This window comes from Aedes aegypti, chromosome 3 (genome assembly GCF_002204515.2).
Source record: "Aedes aegypti strain LVP_AGWG chromosome 3, AaegL5.0 Primary Assembly, whole genome shotgun sequence".
Lineage (NCBI taxonomy): Eukaryota > Metazoa > Arthropoda > Insecta > Diptera > Culicidae > Aedes > Aedes aegypti.
The window spans coordinates 401,324,000-401,346,428 of record NC_035109.1 but is presented as its reverse complement, the minus strand read 5'-3'; the positions used below and the strand labels follow the sequence as shown (position 1 = coordinate 401,346,428).

General features: G+C 37.0%; 1 protein-coding gene across 6 annotated transcripts in view; it reads left to right on the top strand.

Moving 5' to 3' along the window:
• The window catches only part of LOC5576330 (mucin-5AC), a 133,880-nt gene that overhangs the window by 56,815 nt on the left and 54,636 nt on the right, over positions 1-22,429 (top strand). For all 6 annotated transcript variants that reach the window (XM_021855331.1, XM_021855330.1, XM_021855329.1 and 3 more), the window contains exon 3: positions 5,505-6,905. In XM_021855331.1, the coding sequence (XP_021711023.1) occupies positions 5,804-6,905 (1,102 nt within the window). In that variant the 5' untranslated portion in view covers positions 5,505-5,803. The remainder of the gene's footprint in view (positions 1-5,504; positions 6,906-22,429) is intronic.

Sequence of the window (22,429 nt, the reverse complement as noted above, 5' to 3'; positions counted from 1 at the left end):
TCAGGAATATCATTAGAAATAATCTTGATAATCTATTGACCAGTGCTGGGAATGGTAATAGTAGTAGGCTTGAATTTCACGAAAATCACAAGGCTTTTCCCAGTACAGTAGTTCAAAAACGTGAATCTTTTCAAGTAGCCTATGTTGGGTGCATGAATTTTCTAAAACGTTAGTATCATTGAAGGCTCTAAATGCGGGAAATGCAGCGGAAAATAGAACATTTTTCTACAGTAATTTTAGGTTGCCCTTAGCAATGGGTGTTTTGCAATTTTCAAGGCTTTTTGCCTAGAGCAGCGATGGACGTGGGTTTCACTGGCTTCGCTGACTGTGATTGGCTTTGTTTGGCTACTGTAGAGTGAATTTCAGAATTTTTCCCAGCCCTGCTATTGACAATTTGTGATATTACTTTGAGATACTCGTAGATGAGTTCTTAGAAGAGTTCCTCGGAGCATTGCTGAAGGTACGACAAGTACAAGAGAAACATTAGAAACCTTCTAATCAGCGCATTGTTCAAGCCCTGAATGCATTCCGTTAAGAATATTTAGATATTTTTTTTCGTGGAGAAAAGCTAGGGGTAATTCATATCGAAATCCTAAAATATTAACTGTAACTAATCGTCGTGGAGAATTATCAAAGATATTCTAAGGAAAAAATAAATAAAAACAATTTGGAAAAAAATATGTTATCCTGAAAAATATTTTTATAAGCATTCCTGGAATAGTTTTAGGAAATCAAAATATTTTTAAAAATATTTAAGACTGGAAGACATTCTCTAACAATTTTTAGAGAATCTTGGAGATGAAGAGCTTCTGGAGGAAATCTTTCAAGAGTTCATTGAGAAGTATTGAAGGAATATCTGGAAAAAATCTTAAGAATTTCAAGAAGAATTTCTGAGCAATCTATGTGTAATTCCTTGAAGCAATTCTCCAAGAAAGTTTTATGGCAATGGCTAGAATTTTGCCTGGAAGAAGCCAAATTTTTGGATAGCTTTCTTGCACTAAAAAAAGTATGGTGGATGATCGTAATAGTGTTGACTCTTGTATAAAAAAGGAAGGAGGACCAAAATTTTCGTTCATGCCTAAAATTTTAAATTAGGTCTGAGGTAGTTCACTAGCCGAGAACATCTTTGTTCATACGGATCTTCAAGTTTGAAATGTAAATAGATTCTCAATTGTTCAGTTTTATCATATCAACTTGAATAAACGTTCTAGAATGTCATCTGGCAAGTACATATATCTCAATAAAGCAAAAGCCTTTGATCAGTTTATTCATACGACCTATAACATAACGAATATGTATCTTTTTGTATAAATCTTACTTATTCGGTTCAAATTAACCAACTCAGTGGTCTGGAACTATTCTGGAAAATGACTGGAAGGTCAGGGAAAGTCAGGGAATTTTATTTTCAAAATTGAGTCGACACCCTGTATAAATAAGGTCTTGTTCAAGTTTCATCAAAATTGATTTATAGGTGGTTCAGATCTGCCCTGTAAAGTTGGACATTTTGTGTCAAACGTCGAGAGACTTTTAAATGTATAGTCCAACGTACTGCCAATGACTAATAATAATTTCATAAAACAGAAATTTGTTAAAAATAATAAATTATCACAATAATCTTGTATTTTTACCTAAAATTGATTGAGTATTAGGACTTGAAGTTTTATAAAAATAAAAACAGTTGTCATACAATGGATGGCATGCATTTCAAACTTATTGTTTAACTGTCGTCATCTCATAAAAAAAAACAATATTTGTTGCAACATTATTTTTTAAAATATTATGATGGTGTCTGTCTATCCATGTATTTCATGAAAAATGAAAAATATAGTATTGGCAATCTTATCTTATTAATGCGGAGGCCTTCCTTAGCCGAGTGGTTAGAGTCCGCGGCTACAAAGCAAAGCCATGCTGAAGGTGTCTGGGTTCGAATCCCGGTCGGTCCAGGATCTTTTCGTAAAGGAAATTTCCTTGACTTCCCTGGGCATAGAGTATCATCGTACCTGCCACACGATATACGAATGCGAAAATGGCAACTTTGGCAAAGAAAGCTCTCAGTTAATAACTGTGGAAGTGCTCATAAGAACACTAAGCTGAGAAGCAGGCTCTGTCCCAGTGAGGACGTAAATGCCAAGAAGTAGTATCTTATTAATGGCAATCTTTTCGCTCTAGATGAGAGGATGAATCGAAATTTAAATAGCAATTTACGGTTTTGTATGCTTCTAATTGACAATGTAAAATTACTGTGTGTGTTTTTCTTTTTAAGTTATCATTAATAACTACATTTTGCATCTGTCATTGTATGCAAAGATCATATTGAATTGTGTTAAGTATAGTGGCAAACTAGGCCTCCTTTCTGCTTGTAGTGACTCTACCATTTTTTAAATTGCACGATTTTCTGTAAACAATATATTGAAATGTTGATGACAAATAAATTTCGAGTGATATTGTTGAATACGGTTCTCTCCATGAAAAACTCGAATTATTGGATTGTTTTGCTTTTTACTTTTTTTCCTGCCTAGTGGCGCCACTGGCAACTGGCGCAACACTCTTAGTGTTGACAGAAATCCGTATACCCACTTATCTTTCTGGTTCAATTGTAGATACTTTAAGATAAGACGAAAATAAGTACAAGTACCATTAAAAACTAGTTTTTGATCAAGCAATATTAGAATAAGTAGTAAGTATGTCAATGAAACACATTTTTTGGGCGCGGATTGGAGTTTGTAGGCGCGGATCGAATTTCTGAAGTCGTGATTTTCGCGGATACGATTTTAAGATTTTTGTAACAGCCCTGCATTTATCCAAATCGGAGAGCCTCGTTGGATAAATGTACAAATCATGCTGAAAAAACTTTCAATTTGCAACTTGTTGCAGAAATAACTATTAGTCTATTCACTACTGTCAGGGGTAACATTTTTTGAACTATTATCTAACTGATTTACTCGAAGTTTAGAATCAAAATTTAAAGAATTCTTTTAGAAGATTCTGGCCCTAAAACATATTGTATTGTACATTGACTTCAGTTACTGAACATGTATACTGCAATGAATCCTGATATTTATTCTTGTAAACAATCCCGAATAGGTCATTTTTTAACAAATCCACTAACATACATGCGTGGCTTTGTTTAATTTTCACCTTAAAATTATTTGCTCTACAGAATTTTCATGAAGAAAAAAAAATCGAAATATCAAAAGTTGAGTTGAAATACCTTCAATTAGCAAAATTAAAAACCGGGAAAATTCTGGAAACTGTACCGGGAAAAAAGCGGGAATTGAAAAATAGAAATTTGGTGGCCACCCTGACATTTGAACAGTTGCACGATACACCATTACCAGTTGCACGATAGTACATTAGGAAGATCTATCTTCAAATTTAGCAAAATTTGCCTGATTGTGCGAAAAATGTTACCATAATTTTACATTTTCACTTAATTTTGCAAAAAAAACTGCTATTTTTATGTACATCAAAATTAACCCTGTTTTGGGCAATTTTTTTCATGAAAATTTAGTTTGTATTTTCTGGCAAACATAAGTTTACGGCTGGTATAAGGTATGCCTGTCATAAAAGTATCAACATTTAGTGTTTTAGCCAGCAAACTTTTGCCCCACACAAGATTCGAACTCTTGCCCCACCGGTTCGTTTAAGACAATCAATTTTGAAACTGTTATAACTAAAAATGGGTAAATATTTGGACACAAGTATGTTCTGCAAAATTATAGCCAATATGTTGAAGGTTCACTGTATGGTATTTATTTTGTTTCAACTGCTATTGTTTTTCTGGAAACTTTGATTATACCACTAAGGTCGAACTTTTGCCCCACCTTACTCTAATCTATGTAAATCCAATTACAAACTTATCAACCTTTTTTTGGAATATTTTTTAGTTCAAAGACCTAATACTCAACACAAAGTGTGTTCACAATATTCGAAACAGTGTCGATAGCTAGCAATTCTCTGGCTCGAACAAATCGAAGCTATAGAGTGCACTCGAATTGAATTTCTCAGAACCAGTATTTATAAATTCTTGATCCGTCCACTGCTATTGTCGTCGTTCGGTTGAGTTTCGAATGCCTTCCTACCGCCAACCTTCATAAATATTTGCATTAACGACTCACCGCGCGCAGATTGGCAAAGTATACGACTTTATGCGAGGAGGCAGGCAGGTCTTGCGTCCATTTGTGCCTAAATTCGGAGAAATGGTGAAATTGAGTGATTAAAAATTTTGTTGTTGCTTTGACGAGGGCGGTCGAACTCAACACCACAGAGCGAAAGGAGGAAGGTGATTTTTATGGTTCATTAATGTGGCATCGGGAGACGGACCCTGGGAAATCAATGACTTTCGCTGGAAGTTTGCGGAAAGCGGTAGGTTTATGATCAATTGTGGTTCGACGGCTACTGGAAACACGTTAAGTAGTTTGGTTTGCCTTTCAAGTGCTTTCGTTGAATTAAAACGCGAAAACGGCGCCAACCACGTACAGAAACATTGAGTTGGTAGTGAAAGTTTTTCGCTAAGGCAAATCGTTTGGATTGTAAATTAGTGACAAAATATTTAAAGTAAATTCTTCATTATATGGAATTCCCTTTGAATTAATTCTCTAATCTACTACAAAAAGAGAGCCACGCAATGCCAATGCGAAATATCAATTTCTAGAAAAAATAATGTATCACAATTGGAGAATATTTAGAAATTCTTAGAAAAGCATGAAAAGTTTTTCTTTAGTAATTTTAGATTTAATTTGTTATGGAACTAGTAGGAGGTTCTCTCGACTTCCCAGGGCATAACGTAACTTCGTACCTGCCAAACGATATACAAATGCAAAAATGGTCAAACCGCAAAGAATAATCTCAATTAATAACTGTGCAAGTGTTCAAGAAAGCTGCGAAGCAGGCTCTGTCCCAGTAGGGACGTAACGTCAGAAAGAAGAAAATGATTTTTTTCAATCGTCATCTAGCGACGATGATTTAGAATGAAATTTTTGCTATGTTTTAAGTCTGTAGTTTGCCCTTAATTATTTGTTATAGCTATTGATTATAACATCTAATTGTCAGTCAAGTCTAATGATTTCGACGTTCTTAATTATTTGAAGCATATACGAAATATTGAACAACTTCTTCGAGCTTCAATTTCACTTTATGGCTGTATAATTTGACTTCACTTTATGATACAAACAAATTGCACGAAAATTAATACAGATATTCGCAGAAACCTATTCCGAAAAAAACACATATAGATATCAGCAAATCAAACCGAATCAGCAGAAGCAGTTAATTTACAAGATGCCAGCCTCCAAACAAACTACTTTGATACTGTTGTCCCTGTCTCCCTCCCTGCTTCCCATCCTTAGTTTAATTTCCAACGAATGCCTTTCTTTCCATGTGCCCTCCGCCAAAGTTATCTTCTCGCTTTCTGAAAATTTGCGCTCTTCTCATCATTCAACCAAAAACGTACACAGCATGAATGGAGTTCATCAGAAAAGTAATAAATTTTAATCTCTTTCTAGGAACTTTTTCGCTGTCTTGCTGCATGCAGTGATCGAAAGAAGCGCTCGGCGGGTGTGTGAGTGCGGCTAAGGCTAAGGCGAGGATTCGAAGGACAACGTCGTTCATCGCACGCGCCCCTCAACTGAACTCAACTTAGCGACGAGAAAAAGGCAGATGTCTCAACATTATCTGACGTCGTTCGATCCGTCTTAGTGTTATTTGTGGGGGATAGGAAGGTTAGGGCATTGCGCAGCGGTATATTTTTCGGACGTGAAAAAACAAAATCTCCGAGCAAGGAGGAAACAAAACGAGCTCTCTCATGGGGGCTAGGCATAGTCGCCGGCAAAAAAGTCAAACAGCGCAAGAAGAGCAGACAGAGCAGAGCCAAGCGCAACATCCATCATTAGTCGTTGCTACTGGCAGGGGCAGTGAGCGTGTGGAAGCCAATGTAGATCCCACGGAAGACGAACAGGGTACCGCGAATAGTAGTTTGGTAATAACGATTTGTATGTTGAAGATGGAACCAAGTGAAGAAACGGCAAGTGGGGGTGAAGTAAGTGAATTACCATCGTCTAACCAAGAAGAAATCAGCAGTAGTGCGGAACAACCAAGTGCGACGATGCATCCCAAGTGTGGTTGTTACGAGAACAATAACGGTCCGGTTAGTTTAGCATCTACCAGTAGCTCCTCAGCGTCTGCTTCTCCAGTGTACGGTAACATTGGTGCCATTAACAATAACAATTCAACCCAGCAAACAGCCCCCAAATGTGGCTGTAATTGTAGTAAACCCGATGGCATCAACAGTTTGGAAATCTTTAACGGAAACCCTCCCATGCAGACCAGTGCTAATGATTGTGCAAACAATAACGAAGCTTCATCTTTAATCAGTGACATTTTGAGCAACCATCATCATTTGTTGCACCACCATCATCACCACCACCATCACCATCATCACATTGGACCGTGGACGTGTCCGACGTCTTCCTTCCTGGCAGTGGCCACCACTTCCTCCTCCGTTCCCACGACTTCCTATTCCGCAAATGTGATCTGTGATAGCACTTCCAACAATGTCAGCATGAGCAACAATGCCAGTGTCCTGAATCGTACTATGCAGCAGCACCAGCAGCAGCTGCGACAGCAACAACAGTTGTTATCTGCAACCAATGTGACCGCAGCATCCCCCAGCTCCAGCACCAGCAGCAGTATGATGGGCACGGCTCCCAGTGCAGTGTGTGAAATGAGCGATAAGTTGAATGATTTGAAGTTGAACCAAAGTGGTGACAATGCTCACAGTAGCGAAGAACATCCGTTCAGTGTTGGCGAGTGTCCTCGGTGTGCGATGGCAGCGGCACGGCAGGGTCCTGCTGAGGACGGCGAGGAAAAAATATTGAACACCGCCGTGCAAGACACCGGTGCGAAAGGTGAGTTGGATGCTGGTTATTAGGAGTTATCAAACTATACCTGAGAGGGTTTGCATGGGAAGCTCTGTCCAGGAAGCACTTTGGGAATATGGATTGTAACCAAATCTACTTTATCGTATTGAGGTTGCGGTTTGTGTGGTAGGAATCAGATGATTGAATATCTCTCAGAACAACATTTGGATCAACATCTGGGTATAAGGCATGTTCATATCATTAGTATGAAAATCAATATGTATCATTAGAATGTGGAATTTTTAATTTTCTTCAACATATTTGAAGGTTACAAAGTACTGTAACTCAAACTTAAAAATATTTACAGTAAGGTACACCGGGGCAAGTTGAAACGGCTGGGGTAAGATGAAATGGTAAGGTATCACAGTGTAATTTTATAATGATTAGAATTTTAACTACAGTACCATCAAGTTAACAGTTGAAGCAAACTTTTATGGAAGAAAAAGATGCTAAAATTTATTGACATCATGTTTAAACCATCGTATTTCATCTTGCCCCACCCGTTTCAACTTGCCCCGGTGTACCTTATATAGTATTTTTTTAATTGTGCTTTAAATTGCAGTAAAGTTCGATAAAATTTCGAAGGCTAAGTCTATCGTTATTTTATGAAACATGGGGATTTTCTAACAGAATCCTGTGCATTTCTAGCGGGATCACGAGAACTTCCAGTGATGTTCTGTAGATGTTTAATAGGATCCTGAGGACTTCTACTCAGTAAGGGACGAATGACCTTCGGGTTAAAGTCCCTCTCAAAAAACAAGAACAACTTCTACTCAGTTCCCGGACAGATTCCAGCTATATTCTAGTGGACTGTTACGATACTTTGCAAAATCCTGAGAATTCCCAGTGGAATCTTAAAGATTATTATCTGGATCCAGAGGAAACTGGGGATTCTTTTTATATTTCTGTAGCAGGATGCAGATAATTTCCTTCGAAATCTTGAGGATTTTTGAGTAGAATATCAACCGTAGATGACAATTTTTAGCAGGTTCCCGAAGATATTCAGCAAGATCTAGAGAATTCTCTGCAAAATCCTGCGTATTTCCAGGTGTCCAGGAGTGTCCTCAATTGGTCCTGGGAAACCCTAACGAACTGCTGAGTAGCTTCAACGGAATCCTGGGGTTGTTTTCTGGATCTGGGGTTTCCTAGCAAAATCCTGTGGGTTTCAAGCAGGAGGAATCTTAATGGGATTCTGAAGTTTAGCTGCAGGCAGAATCTGAAAATTTCCGGTGGTGGAACCTTTATATTTCCGAGTGAACACCCTCAGTGTATAAGTGTTAGTGATATTCTATTTTTAGGCGATAATGGCGCCTGCTACGTCAGCATGCTGACATATGAGGGGAAGGGGGAGGAATTGATGATGCATTAAACTGACTCCCACAGTAGACCGTATATACCACTGCGTTTTCGCCAATTCATGCGGGAAGGTGTATGGGCTGGTATAATTTTTATGACAGAGAGGCTTGCTGTTTGGTGAGCAGACTGCCTATGTATCAGGCGTAAGGAATTGCGTGCTATAATGATGGAAGAATGAAGGCGTAGGGAAACGGTTTTTTTTTGTCCGTCTCGGGTTCTAGCAAATGGTATGAACTGTGTAGATCAACTGTGGTATATTAAGAGTTGAAGACAGAAGCAAGTGAAGTATACAACTACAAAGTACGAGGAAAGGGACAGGCCTGGGATTGCACCCATGACCTTCTGCTTATAAAGCAGAAGCGGTAGACATTGGACGAACAACCCCGTCCCTTCATCAATTTCTTGACCTTAATTGACGCTTGATTCAAATCTAAATAAAAAAAACACCATTAAGGGCACGTGTTCCGGAAAGTAAGCAGAGGCATCTCCACTTTGATCGCCATAATGTCTATGCCAGGGATGGGAAAAGTACTGTAGCAAACATTTACCACTTCTACATTTACATGTTTCCACACGATCATCAAAACTCAAAGCAAACCATGACCGTTCAAAGCAAAAAAAAATGTCACGGCTCTTCAAAACTGTAACCTTTTTTTTCCCAACGTTTTTTCAAACCCGAATGCGAAATAACTCGAGCACAGTGGTGACACAATTTTTCCGTTTTTTGGGGTTTTGCATTTTTTTCAATACCGCAATCTCAAAGCATGTGTAGCAACCTCTGAAGCTAACTACCATTAGCTTTGTAGTAAATGCTACCTTTATTTATAACAACGCGTTCGAAGTTGTAGAAAGGAAAATGACACAAACATGTTCCACTCGTGTTCCACATGTAGCGTTTACTACCGAGAATGTAATTATCATTATCTACAACTTTGCTGAAGACAGCTATTCGATTTGAGCAAATATAGTTTTTTTTCACAGGGTACTGCTAGGTAGATAGATCACAAATATTTCTATATCAAAATGAAGCTTAAGAGATACCCGGCTACTCTTCAGAAGACACTACCCTTCTAAAATAATGTTTAGACATCTAAAACTAAAAAAAGGACGTTTTTTTGGTTCTGAACTAGTATGCGGCGGTCCGCGGACCCCTAGGGGGCGTGACGGCTTCTTAGCGGGTCCACAATGCCATTTTAATCAAAGAAGGTCACTTAAAGAGAAATTCATCGCATTCAATGAATTTCTCTTTATGAGCGGAGATTAAATTTTTGGTTTTTCAAATATTTCATAAATGATTGTTTTCCCCAGTGTGAGCTTGAATTGTAAACCAACATTATGTTAATATTTTAAATACTTTGATAGCTTCCAGGCAAGATCGCCAAAATGTATTATTTGAATTGACGAAATTCGTTTTTTTGTTCTTAAACTATCGAAAGAACCTTTTCAAATGTGAAGTGCTTTTAAATGACTTCAGAAAAACGTTGCCCTACCAATAATGCACTTATTATTTCTCGTTTTATTGGAACTTATCTATATGACGAATTGTACGGAAATAGCATCGAAAAAAATGTTGGATTATTTTTACAAGGTTGAAATAAAATCGAGTCCAGTCTGTCTGAACGGCGACCAACTGTTGTAGTAATTCTTCGAAGATTCTTGAAGGACACCTGAAAATGTTCATGAAGAGTTCCAGGGGATTTTTGCTTATAATTCTTTGTTAGTGGCTCTCAGCAAGATTATTATTATTTTCACAGTAGGTGGCAGAGGTGTCGTCTACCTGAATAAACTGGAAAGTCAGGGAATTTCACTAGAGGTCAGGGAAAAAATATCAATAATATACTACAACATAAAAAGAGTTGATTGTCTGCAATGTTATCGATTAGACCAACTCAGCCATATAATAATCACGATGTTTCTGCACGGAATGAGTACCGTAAAATGGGGTGTTAAGGGATGAAAAAAAATCTACCTAAATTTCGAGCAACTAGTATGTCTAGTATGTCAATAACTGAACAAAAAACAGTCCTACCATTCTCCCGACGTGTATATCAAAACCCAACTACAATGAAGACGATCCTATGGCAGATTTCTGAGATATTCATTAAAATGTGTGATTTTTGACGAAAATGCAAAATGGGATGTTAAGGAATTTAAGCTTTGTAAATAAAACTATATTTTGCCAACAGCAAAACAATAAAATGAAATATTATTTTGCCAAATATCGTTGATGTGTCCCTTCAACTCTAAAGGTCTTGTTCAATCTAAAGATAATATTACTTCAATATAATTCAAGTTGGATTTTCTTAACACGTTAACCGTTTTATTTTAACTGAAAAATACATATTGCTTATATTTTCACGCTAGCTATCAGTACATCACACAATTGTCTTGAAAAGATTTTTAATACTTATATACATTATTCGTATCCTACAACAATTCAGAACAATCTTGTCATGACTTGTCAGAAGAAGGATAATTCCAACAAGTTTTAAGTTTGAACAGGGCAAGTGTCCAATTTGCCTTTTAAATAAAACAATACACCAAATAACGGATTTGCATGTAACAGTCAGTGACATGATCGGAAAAATCCTAACGAAAAGTTTCCAAAATAGAGCGGAAATCGCACATACTATATCACAATATGCTCAATGCTCGACACTACTTAGGGGCCGTCCATTGACTACATGGCGGTTTTTCGACTCCTCCTCCCCCCATGGTAAGACTTGTTTTGTATGAAAACTAAAAATATTTTGTATGACGTGTAAGAATTCGCGATACCCCCTCCTCACCTCATAATCCCGTACGTAAATAACCGCCTCTTAACACATGCCCATGAAGCCTAAAAAGTTGTCCAAAATGAGCTCGGAAATATCCTTATATTATTATTGTTCATCGAGGCCCTAGGTAGTGCTTAAAAGAATCAACAGCTCCTAAGCCATCTCAAATAAGATAATCATTCCTATTTCCAAACCTTCCACCAATTTTATGGAACAACTTTTGAAAATATTATTGTGAAAACACATGAATCAGTTTTTATCTACATTTTCCTACAAATTTCACCAAATTTTGAGATATCATTTTTGGTGATATTCAGTGACTTATTTATTTTTTTTATTTTTATTTATTTATACTTCATTCATGGAACGCAAGATTTACAATCTTTTTAAATGTTACAATTTGTAGATATTGAGTAGGATGTGCTATTTCTTATTCATGTAATAGTTCGTGCTCGTTTAGTGCGCTCAATTCAACTCCAAGAGTAGGTCCCGTTTAAAGCTCGAAAAATTAACGGATAATTTTAGATTCAATGATAGGTAATTCCAATTAATTATACCTCTTACAAACAGCGAGTGACTATAATAACTGGTATGATGTAAAGGAACAAGAAGACATCTTGTTCTGGTGTTTCTACATGGATTTAACTTTGATGATAAATAACCAGGATTATCAGATGTGAGTATTTTGTAAATATGACAGCACGATCTATATTTGAGAAACTGATCAAAAGGACAGCCAATTAAAGATGTTTGAAGATGGGTGACACTACCAAATTTTGGTATGTTAAAAACAAATCGAATGCAGGAATTGAGTGCAACACGAAGCTTATTTAAGCTGTTTGCGGTAGCATTCAAATAAATGAAGTCATTATAGATAAAATGTGGATAAATAAGGGATTTGAACAATTTGATTTTCATTTGATAGCTGAGATGATTAGTAGTAAGTGAGAGCTGTTTTAGAATACCGTATATTTTACCAACTTGTGAATTTATTTGAGGTTCCCAATCTAATTTAGAATTAAAAATGACTCCTAAATTGTTTACTTGGTCTGCGAATTGAATTTGCTCATTATTCATGATAAGTTCAGGCATAGAAAAGTGGGATCGTCGATGCCGATTAATAAATACTGCTTTAGTTTTAGTTGTGTTAATAGGCAGTAGATTCTCTTGAGACCACTGAAACACCTGTTGCAGATCGTAGTTGATTAACCTATACATTTCCATGGTACTTGTTCTAGAATCAGCACAGAAATAAATTTGTACGTCGTCGGCGAACATGTGTACTGAGCAGAATTTTAATGCGGATGGAAGGTCATTTATGAAAAGGGAAAAAAGGGGTCCTAAAATAGATCCTTGTGGTACCCCTGAATCAATTGGACGTATAGAAGAGAATTGACTATTGAAAAAAAAACGGATTGGTATCTATTTGTAAGATAAGTTTCTATTAATTTGACAGCAGGACGGGAGAACCCAAAAAGAGCACCAAGTTTATTCAACAGTTTTCTATGTGAAACACGATCAAACGCTTTCGCAAAATCTATCAACAAGAGAACTGCTATCCCTTTTTTATCAATTGACGAAGCAATATCATCATGCACCTTCATCAAAGCTGTTTCAGTACTGTGGTTTCGGCGAAAACCTGATTGAAAGGGACTGAGATTTGAGCAGAAACTATTTTTTCAAAGGCTTTGGAAAGTGCATTTAATATGCTAATGGGTCTGAGGTTTGAAATGCTAGTTGAACGAGGCTTCTTTTTTATTAGAATCACTTTTACGTATTTCCAAGCTTGCGGAAATTTGGAAGTTGTAATGATTGTATTGAACAAATGAGTGTAAAGTGGAAGGGCTAGTGGAAGCATAATTTTGAAAAATTCTATTGGAAGATTGTCTAGACTACTGGCATTAGACTTAATTGAAAACAGTGCATTAACTATTTCAAATTCTCCTACACATCTAAAACCAAAGGCACCGTAGTTTAAGTTTAAACGAGGATTTTCATCAGAAGAGTAATTTTCTGAAAAGAAAGCATTGATTTCATCTGCTGTTGTATCACAATTCACAGAAGATTGTTTTTTGTTGGCTATTCCTAAACTTTTGATGTTTCTCCAGAGTTGCTTACTGGGAACATTTGTATTGATCAGCTGATTGTAATAACTTCTCTTTGCATTCCTGATAATTGTAGTTACCCTGTTTCTCAGTGTTTTGAAAAGAAGATTATGAGATTGTAAAGCCTGTCCACGTTAAATTTCGGACACCCAAATAATGGCAGCAAAAAAAAGTTACTCATAATTCAACAAAAACAATTGTTTATTTCAGAATAAAAGAGTTATATCTACAAAATAAACAGTTGACAAGGATGTTAATCCTTCTTTCTGTAAAATTCTCGAACTTTCTGTGGTACACCCGCCATCCGTGTCCGAAATTTATCGTGGACAGGCTTTAAGCGACTGGCCTTCCAGTTTCTGTAAGCTAAATCCCTATCAATTATAGCCTTTTCAATGTCTTCATTATACCAAGGATTTTTTCTGTATTTACTGAACTTAAGAGGGAAAAATTCTTCATGTAAATATTGAAAGTGTTCATTCAGAATGTGAATCCACATATCAGAATCACTTATACTATGGAAATAATTCCAATCTATGTTATTAAAAGCAGTTAATAATCCTTGACTGTCAAAGTTTTTGTAATCACGATGGAAGAAACCTTGTTCGGATGAATCTGAGAAAATATTTAGAACTGCAAGAATCATATCATGTCTGGATATACCAGGCATAGATACCTGGTTAATTCTGAAGACAATCTCCGGAGAATCAATAATGAAAAGGTCAAGTAAAGAGCAGCCGGTTGTATGGAAATAAGTTGATTCTTGATTTAAGCAAACATAAGACAGGTTAGATAATCTGTAAATCTGTTGGTCCTAGGTGTAACTTTTTTAAGTCTGTGTTAAAATCCCCCGTTATGAACGTCAAATCGTATTTCATTTTGAACTCCTCGAGATGTTCAAAAATCAAATTACTGCAATCGTTATTCGGCGGGTTGTAGTATACACCAAGAAAAAACTTGCGATTGCTTGTAGCAACTTCAAATAGCAAATATTCGGTAATATGACTAGGTTCATATGGACTAAAAGTAGACTTTTTTAGGAGCTTCAAGCTTAGATTTTACCTAAAGTAGACGCATAGTCCACCACCATGGCGGTTTCGATCGTTACGAATTAGATTGTAGCCCTCAATTCGAATCATCGAATCATTGATTGATTCAATCAATAGATAGAAATAGATCCCTTAACTTTACATTGCAGGTTATCTTCAAGGAACATCTTAAAACTATATTGAAATGTATTACGACATAAATCGAATAAGTTTAGTACCGTAATCTGGGGTATCATTGATCAGCGGGGTAACATTGATCGGAATAACTCACCTCGTAATAAGTTGGTATCATCATTTATTGATGAAACATTTCCAAAGCATTAATGTTACGTCTCTTTCTTATATTGATATGCTATTAAAAAATAGGATTTTTGAAAAAATTGCGTTAACTTTATGCGTAAATTTGTCAAGTTTGCGAAACAATGATTTAAATGGTAAAGGATGACACTACCGAAGATTCATGTCTCACATAAGTTCTGCAAGCGATATGAGCAAGGAAAATGCGGTTCTCACTGAAAATGGCATCGCCAAAAACGATTCCGCTGTCAAAACTTTTATAAATATGTTCAATTAGGCAACATTAACGAATTTCTGTTAAGAATGTAGAATTCCCTTAGGAAATTGCCTACCTTTAGGCGTATTCCGCTGTTCGAGGTGTTTTTAATGTTAAAATAACTCAAAAAGTAAATGAGATGTAAGCGTTTGGACATCATATTCGGTTTTAGGGGCCATGATTTAAGTAAGTAACGACATTTTCAATATTTCCGAACGTTGTTTACATGGATGATCAATGTTACCCCATATCACCTAAATGAAAAAATCACATAAAACATTTTTGTAAACATGTTTAAATCTTTCAAGAAACAAAATACAGTATATAGTCACGAGCTATGGGTGGCAGTACTTGTTTTAAAAATATAAAACTCAGAACATTTGCATTTTTGAAATAAATATTTAAGAAATATCCTAAAAACTGATCAATGTTACCCCGGATTACGGTAACTTAGAAATGTTGGAATAGATAATCCCTTAACACCCCACTTGTTTTCAAAACTAGACTTTTTTCATAAAAGTTCATAATAATCGAAACCCAGATATAATTTTGAAAAGTTATTGTTTCATCTATGATCTCAATTAAATTTACTTATATTTTACATTACTCGCGATTATTTCTTAAATATATTTCATGGTTTTGTAGATGAATGTATTTAGCCCATAAAATTCGAAAAAAAATGTTTTGAAACGTTTTCAATATCTAGAAGCCACAATACTTCATATTAATAGACAGTTCAAATTACATAATGCAGCCCACAATCCTGCGAACAAATCGAGCATTTCAGATATATCGACTTTCAACGTTTCTGTGATTTGTCGAACTTGGTTGAGAAGTTCAATCCCTTAAAACCCTACGTGTCCTTAACACCCCATTTTACGGTTATCCAATAGTTGAAAATATCTGCTTATCATTGAGAAAACGATTTTTTCCATAATAGAGTAAACTCTAATTTACTTATAATTTGCCTTAGAATTTATTTTTTGTGAAACAAAAAACATTAACTGTGCTCTCCGAATAACTTTTTCGACGTTGGCGTAGATTGCTTTCAATATATTTAGTTCTGTAGTGCTGTAGATCAATGCATTTCCTAATTTCGCGTGTTCTGATCAAAATCTTGAGAAGTCATACTAAGCATTGAAGGAAAATCTAGGAAAATATGTTTAAGAATTTCAAAACAAATTTCTAAACGCTCAAGAAAGCTTGTAATATATCTTCAGTAAAGTAAGAGTTCTGCTCAGTTTATTCATACGGTCTATAACTTTGATTCATGCAAATAGTCGAATATGTGTCTTCCATAATTGAGGAGCCAAGGGTGAGCACCTTACTTATGTTTGGAAAATTTGTTTGTCTCAAATCTTGTAAAAATATGTAAGGCGGTTCTTAAAAAAATACTTTTGGGAATATCTTTGACAAATTTCTGGAGGGAGTGGATAATTACTAGAAGTTTCCCATCAAACTTTAGCAAAGTTGTTTCAAAGCCTTCTGACAAGATTCTTAGAGGACTTAGTGGACTCCAGAGGATCACAGATTTGACTTTCGACTGTCGAGTATCTGACAAAGTTATCTGTTCATTCATTAAGAGATATTTTCATTTTGAGAACATTAATTTTTGGGGGTCCGGTTAGGAACTGTGTGTATTTTCCAAATGAACCACTAACAAAAGCAAACCTGTGCCGCAAATAACCTTTTCTCTTTACACCGATGCAAACCGTATTGTACCGCGCAGACGAATGTAGTACACAGCGACATTCTGGAGTAAAAGGCGCAAAAGTGCCATTTATGATATTCTTTCGTAAAAATTAAGGTTGAATCAAATAAAAAAATAAATTATATAAAAAGCTCCTATGAATTTTCAAAGTTGCGAGTCACAAAAAAATTAGACACATTTTTGATTTGACGCAATTGATAAATCTTCCGTATTTTTTTGAAAATTGCCCCATAAATGTATGCGTCATCAGAACACCTCAATATTATCAATAATTTAGACTGCCACTCATATCTGACGCTGCCAATTCAATTATCGAGTTTCAAGTTCTCGATTTCGTGTTCCATTACAAGCTCCACGTGTCGCGGCAGCTAGCGGTATGTGACATTCGAGACGAAATCGGCCAATGTTGGCAAAATTGGACAATGGACAAAAAGGAACCTCCACCACGCCCTAGCAAGCGAAAGCGTCCATCATCGTCTTCACCGTGGCCTGACAACAACAATCGTGTAAGAAAACGGTACAAGTGAAAGATGTCGCAATGCCAAGTGAGGAATGAAGCGCGTAAGCAAAGTTCGATTGCTGTCGATGGGTTCGGTTTCGGACAAACCGTTAGACCTCTGCCTTCCCCGAAGTGGTGACGATCGGTGTAGCTGTAAGGTAATTCGATGCACGAATGGAACCGTTTGTCGTTTCCCAGTAATTACTTTCCAATTCGACTGTGTCGTCACTTACTCGCGGTTAGCTACTTGGCTCAGCATAACACGAGAATGTAAAATGAGCGCGTCATCGGTGCAAAATTCCACTAAAAAAGTGTTCATTTACGAATGCGATAACAAGTGTATCGCAATGTGAACACGAAGAAGCTTCAATTAATACCGATAGCAGCAGTTTCGAACTAATTACCCCTTTCTCAGAATTGTCTCGAGTGGAATGGGCAACGGGTTTTTCATCCCAGCGCGGCTATTTTCGTCGCTTGTGTTTCGTTTCCTGGAAGATTTGTTATTTGTGAGCCGGAATATTCCCCATTCAGGGAATCTTATCTGCTCAACTTAAGCCGGGCAACTCGTTCGAGCTAGATGAATGATTCACATGGGCAATACATTATATCTCTCATCCAGTAAAAACTGGTTTTTTTCTGGGAAGGGTAAGGACGCAAAGACAAGTTTTTAATCGAAAAAAGCTACGCATCTATGGAGAATACCGCAGATTCAGAAGGATGGATTGTTAGGAGTTTCCGCCGGAAACCAACCTTCAGCAATGCTAATTCTATGAAAAGCTGGCCTGACATAGAATCAAACTCGATCTCGGTTTTACTTCTGCAATGAGCGCTTTTCCTGGCTGCGTGGGTGGTGCTTGATGAAGGAAAATCGATATCCTCCTACATTGTACGTTTCTGTGTCCTAGCTTCGGTACGGTGCTGTGGAACATTGTTAACCTCCTTTGAGCTTCGTTGCCACTGACACACTTTGGATCAACTTCCACACGTGGGTGTCAATCAGTGTGGATATGATGTGCGGCAAAAGTTTAACCACTTCCGGGAATCATTTGTTTATCCGGGCGAACATCAAACGTTGATAGGAATATAACACCGACCATCAGCTTGGATTAAAATGATATTTTATCGTCACACTGGAAATCCTCCTGTTATCGCTGGATCGCGCTCCATGATTACATATTTCGCTCGTTGCCGGTAATCCAATGGAATTCGAAGAACGGAAAAAGCTTTGGTGCGGTGTATTGGCGGTTGCTATCATCATTAGCACTTCTGGGAATATCAAGGTCAAAACGAGCGCACACGATTGGATATGCCATCAAACACAAGCGAGAAGCTGGCTTGATTTGATCCGCTGTGAGCATCCTTCCTGGAAGCTGTCGTCGTCGTCGTCGTCGCAATTCGTTGTTCGGATATTCTGGAAATGGAAGCACGGAATGGGGCAGTGTTTTGGGTGAGCTTGACATCTTGCTCAGCAAGTGCGAGTTAAAACGCTCAAAGGCAGATTATATAGGCTAGGATACAAATATTGAAAGCGTTTCTAACATTGACCAAAGATTTGGTTGATTTCCAAAACAAACACTTTGCTGAAGACATGGAATCGATTTTTTTTGATGATATGCTTTTCAAACATGAGCAGATTAGCAGATACCGTAAATTCAGAATCGTGTACGGTGTAGCTTTCAAAATCATCCATAATCTTCTAGTTCTAGACAAGGATTTGAACATGATAGCACCCTGAAAGTTTGTGAGGATGCTCAAAATATATCCCCAAAAGCCATATAGGGTTTTGCTAGTATGGGTATGTACTTTCAAGAGCTGCAATCAGTTACATTCTGTGTTGCACTGTGTAATTATAAAGCATATCACTAGATAATTTTTCTGCTTTCTTTTTGTAGAAATTCATTATGCATGACCATATTTATTCCACTTATAACAAAAGATTACTGCCGATAACTTTCAATTTATATAATTGATGTTAAAATAATCTACGGAGCCGGTTCAACTTTGTTGAACATTGATCGATCGAAAAAGCTGGTGGGCACATGGACATGTCCATTTCTAGGAACCCTAGCCGGGTATTGTTTCAAATGGGAAAGGATGCAATGTACTTCACACAAATTGCAATATATGCATTCCCAGAAGCACTTTAGTAACCATTCATTTGATATCGACATAAATGTAGTGGAAGGAGCGCTGTAGAATGCTTGCAACAATGGGGGTGATAAGTGCATTCCGGGAAAGAGCCATTCTCCTGATGAAGCGTACAGTTGTTGCATAATCTATGTTCGAGTGTGTTATGAATTCAATAAAAATATGAAACATTTATGGGGCAATTTGCTTCCGTTGAAATTGATTTTAACTTGGGTGTGATTGCAAAAGACACTATGTACACAGCCCACCTCCGAGCGGAAATGAATATCGTTATCGAACAAGTTTCCATCAAAATTTTAAGCTAAAATGCCCGGATACTCCACGCCTAGATTGTGAAAGCAAAAAAACCTGATACCGTGGCGAATCGAATCAGTCTCTCTTGATAAAACACACTGGGACGTGTAAGTTTTGTGTCAATAGCATTGGCCTTAATCGAAACTGATTGTGAAGCAAGAAGACGAAAAATTATGATGGCACTACTCTAGTGTGGTTACGGCTATTCATTCATAAAACATTCCACACATTTATCTATCGAACCGAACCGATGACGGCCGACCGTGACAAATGGGGCCCATGTTTGAGTTGGGCAAGTCCCTGTCACTCAGCTTGTTATTGTTGCTTGTTTTCTCAAATCGTTTGACAAGCCCATATTAATTCGAAGAAGCCGTTCCCGAGAGCTAGCAATAATTCAATCAACGCTCGAATTAAAATAATAGCCGTGGCAGATTTAGTTTCTTTTGTCACAACTGAACTGCTCCGATGGACATTGGGAGGAACCACCACTATAGCTACTGCGCATTGTATTGTGCAACCGTTGATGAACACGTCTCAAAGCCCGGCAGGAGGCGGAAGCGCGGTGTTGCCTCATGCTGCGAAGTTCTTCCAGCCAGCGGCGAACGAAATCTTGAGAAACTGCCATCATCGCCGAGTGGCATAACTTGTTCCCGCCGTTGTCGTCGTCGGTCTCTCCGGTGCTGGAGAAGATGTTTGCGTTTCCTCGAGAAGTATATCAGTGCATGGATCGCAAATGCAGCCAAGAACGGGCGATTGTTGATTAGTCACTGTGGACACAATGACCAATAATTTAGTTATTTGATTAAGTGATTTCTGTATCGCGCTTGTTTCGCAGCTGTATCCAAGCGGAGTATGAAGTTTAATTTGATATGAACGAACAGATTGAAGCATATGCTTTTGATTGGGTGTCATTCCAGTTCCTCGTTCCGGAAAGTTATATTGATTTAAAAGCTTGATTAGAAGCGGGATGTTTGTTCTGAATTTCATAAACACATAAAGATAATCTCATTCATGCATGGATATACCTACATATACTTATCATGGTCCACTTAATAATTCTTGGACATGCCCAAATTATGCAGACAATTTTAAACCGCTGCTCCTGAACTTGTTTGGTCTTTTTCGTATTGGCAGATATATCTCAAATGACCAATTTGTGGAACAATTTTAGGAACAAAATTATTGGCTGCTGAAATTTAAAAACATAGATTTCAGAGGTTCAAACAATTTTGGAAATTGTCTTACGTAATAAATATTCCAATCAGGACTTCCCACACCGATCCTTTCAGTTATTCTTTCAGTCATTTTCTCAGTGATTCCTTGATGAATTCATCCACAGTTTCTTCCAGGAATTGTTTCAATAAACGTTCATGGATTATTTCAGGAAGCTTGTGATGATTTATTTCAGAATTAGTCTTAAACTTGTTTCAGATATTCATCTAGAGATTTCCAATAGATTTCTGAGGTATTTTTTCCAAGAAACCCAATAAAATTTCGCCAAGAGTTCGCACGTCGATTTTTTTCCGTTATTCTCCCACCAATTTTCTTACTGATTGCTTCAAGATTCATCCACAGTTTCTCTCAGGATCATCCATCCATCCAATCATCCATGGATTATTTCAGATTAATCTATGAAGGGTTGTTACAGAAATTTTTCAGTAAACTGGATGCGAAATGTTCATGAAGTTCCTCCAGCCTTTTCTCTAGATATTTCTCCAGCATTTAATAAAGAAATTACACATGCAGTTCTTAAAAACATTTCTCGAATTATTTATTTTCTAAAGAATTCATTAATTTTCTAAATGTTTATTTGTGGACTTCTTGGCCGTGCAGTTAGTGTCGTCAGACATTAAGCCGCTTCGTGCCAAATAGTGTGGGTTCGTTTCTCGCCGGGACTGTTGCTTAAAAATGCGTATCTGTCAAAGAATACGAACAACGAACTCTAGTGGAACCAAATGGTATATGTTAAAGGGCTAGCAAATTTATTATCATGCTGCATGCTAGTCCGTTGTCTAGTGTGGTGTTTCCTTCAAAGGACAATATGGTCCACTGAAAGCATTAACGTGTTGGTGTCTATTTTGAAGGTTTCACACCAGCGAAAAACACATCTACTATTCCAAGAAATCCTCCGATCACTCCTACACAACTTTCTCCAAGATTCCGTTTTTTGAAGGAATTCCTTTTTTTCTGTAAATATTTGCAGTAGTTCATCAGGAACTTCCACGCATTTTTTTTTCGAAATTTCCCTTCATATCTCCAAAAATACCTTCAATATTTGTAGAAGGTAGGTATTTTTAGAGATTCCTGCTTCAAATTTTGATGAAAAGCTGAACAACAATTTTGGAGTAAATTGTAAGTCTACTTTGAAATCATTTCTTGTGTACATTCCGTGAAAAAAAAACTATTAGTTGATTTTTAGAAGAAAGGTATTCCAAAAGAAAAGCTTGAAGAGGGGACGAATTAATTCCTGGTCTTCAAAATTCCTTCTGTAATTTTTCAAAACACCTTCCAAGAACTTCCTGAAGAAATTCCTAATGTAATTTCTGATACTTTTGAATTACGATTCGTGGTTGACGGCCGAGTGGAAGTTTCAACAACTACCGAAAACCTAAACATTATATTTACTTTGCAATTGGATCAAATTGCAAATGATATGAAATTTGCGAAAAAGTTACACGTCTTCTCGGTGAGAATCGAACTGACGACTCTCTGTTCATTAGTTAGGGCGCGTCACCTCCACACCACGAGAGGACACTTCAATTTGTTCATTTGATCCAATTGCAAAGTATATGTAATGTTTAGTTTTTCGGTAGTTGTTGCAATTTCTGATGTTTGTTATCGTATTATTCTTAGTAAATTTCCAGGTTGAATTCATGAAGGTATATTGAACAAAAATCTTAGAAAAATACTTCTTTTTTCAATGACGGAAAGCCTGTATGAGTAAAACAAAACTCTCTTCTATGGGGTTTTATGCTATTTTCATTAAGGCCCTTATCATTGAATATTAGGGGCCAACCCTTGAA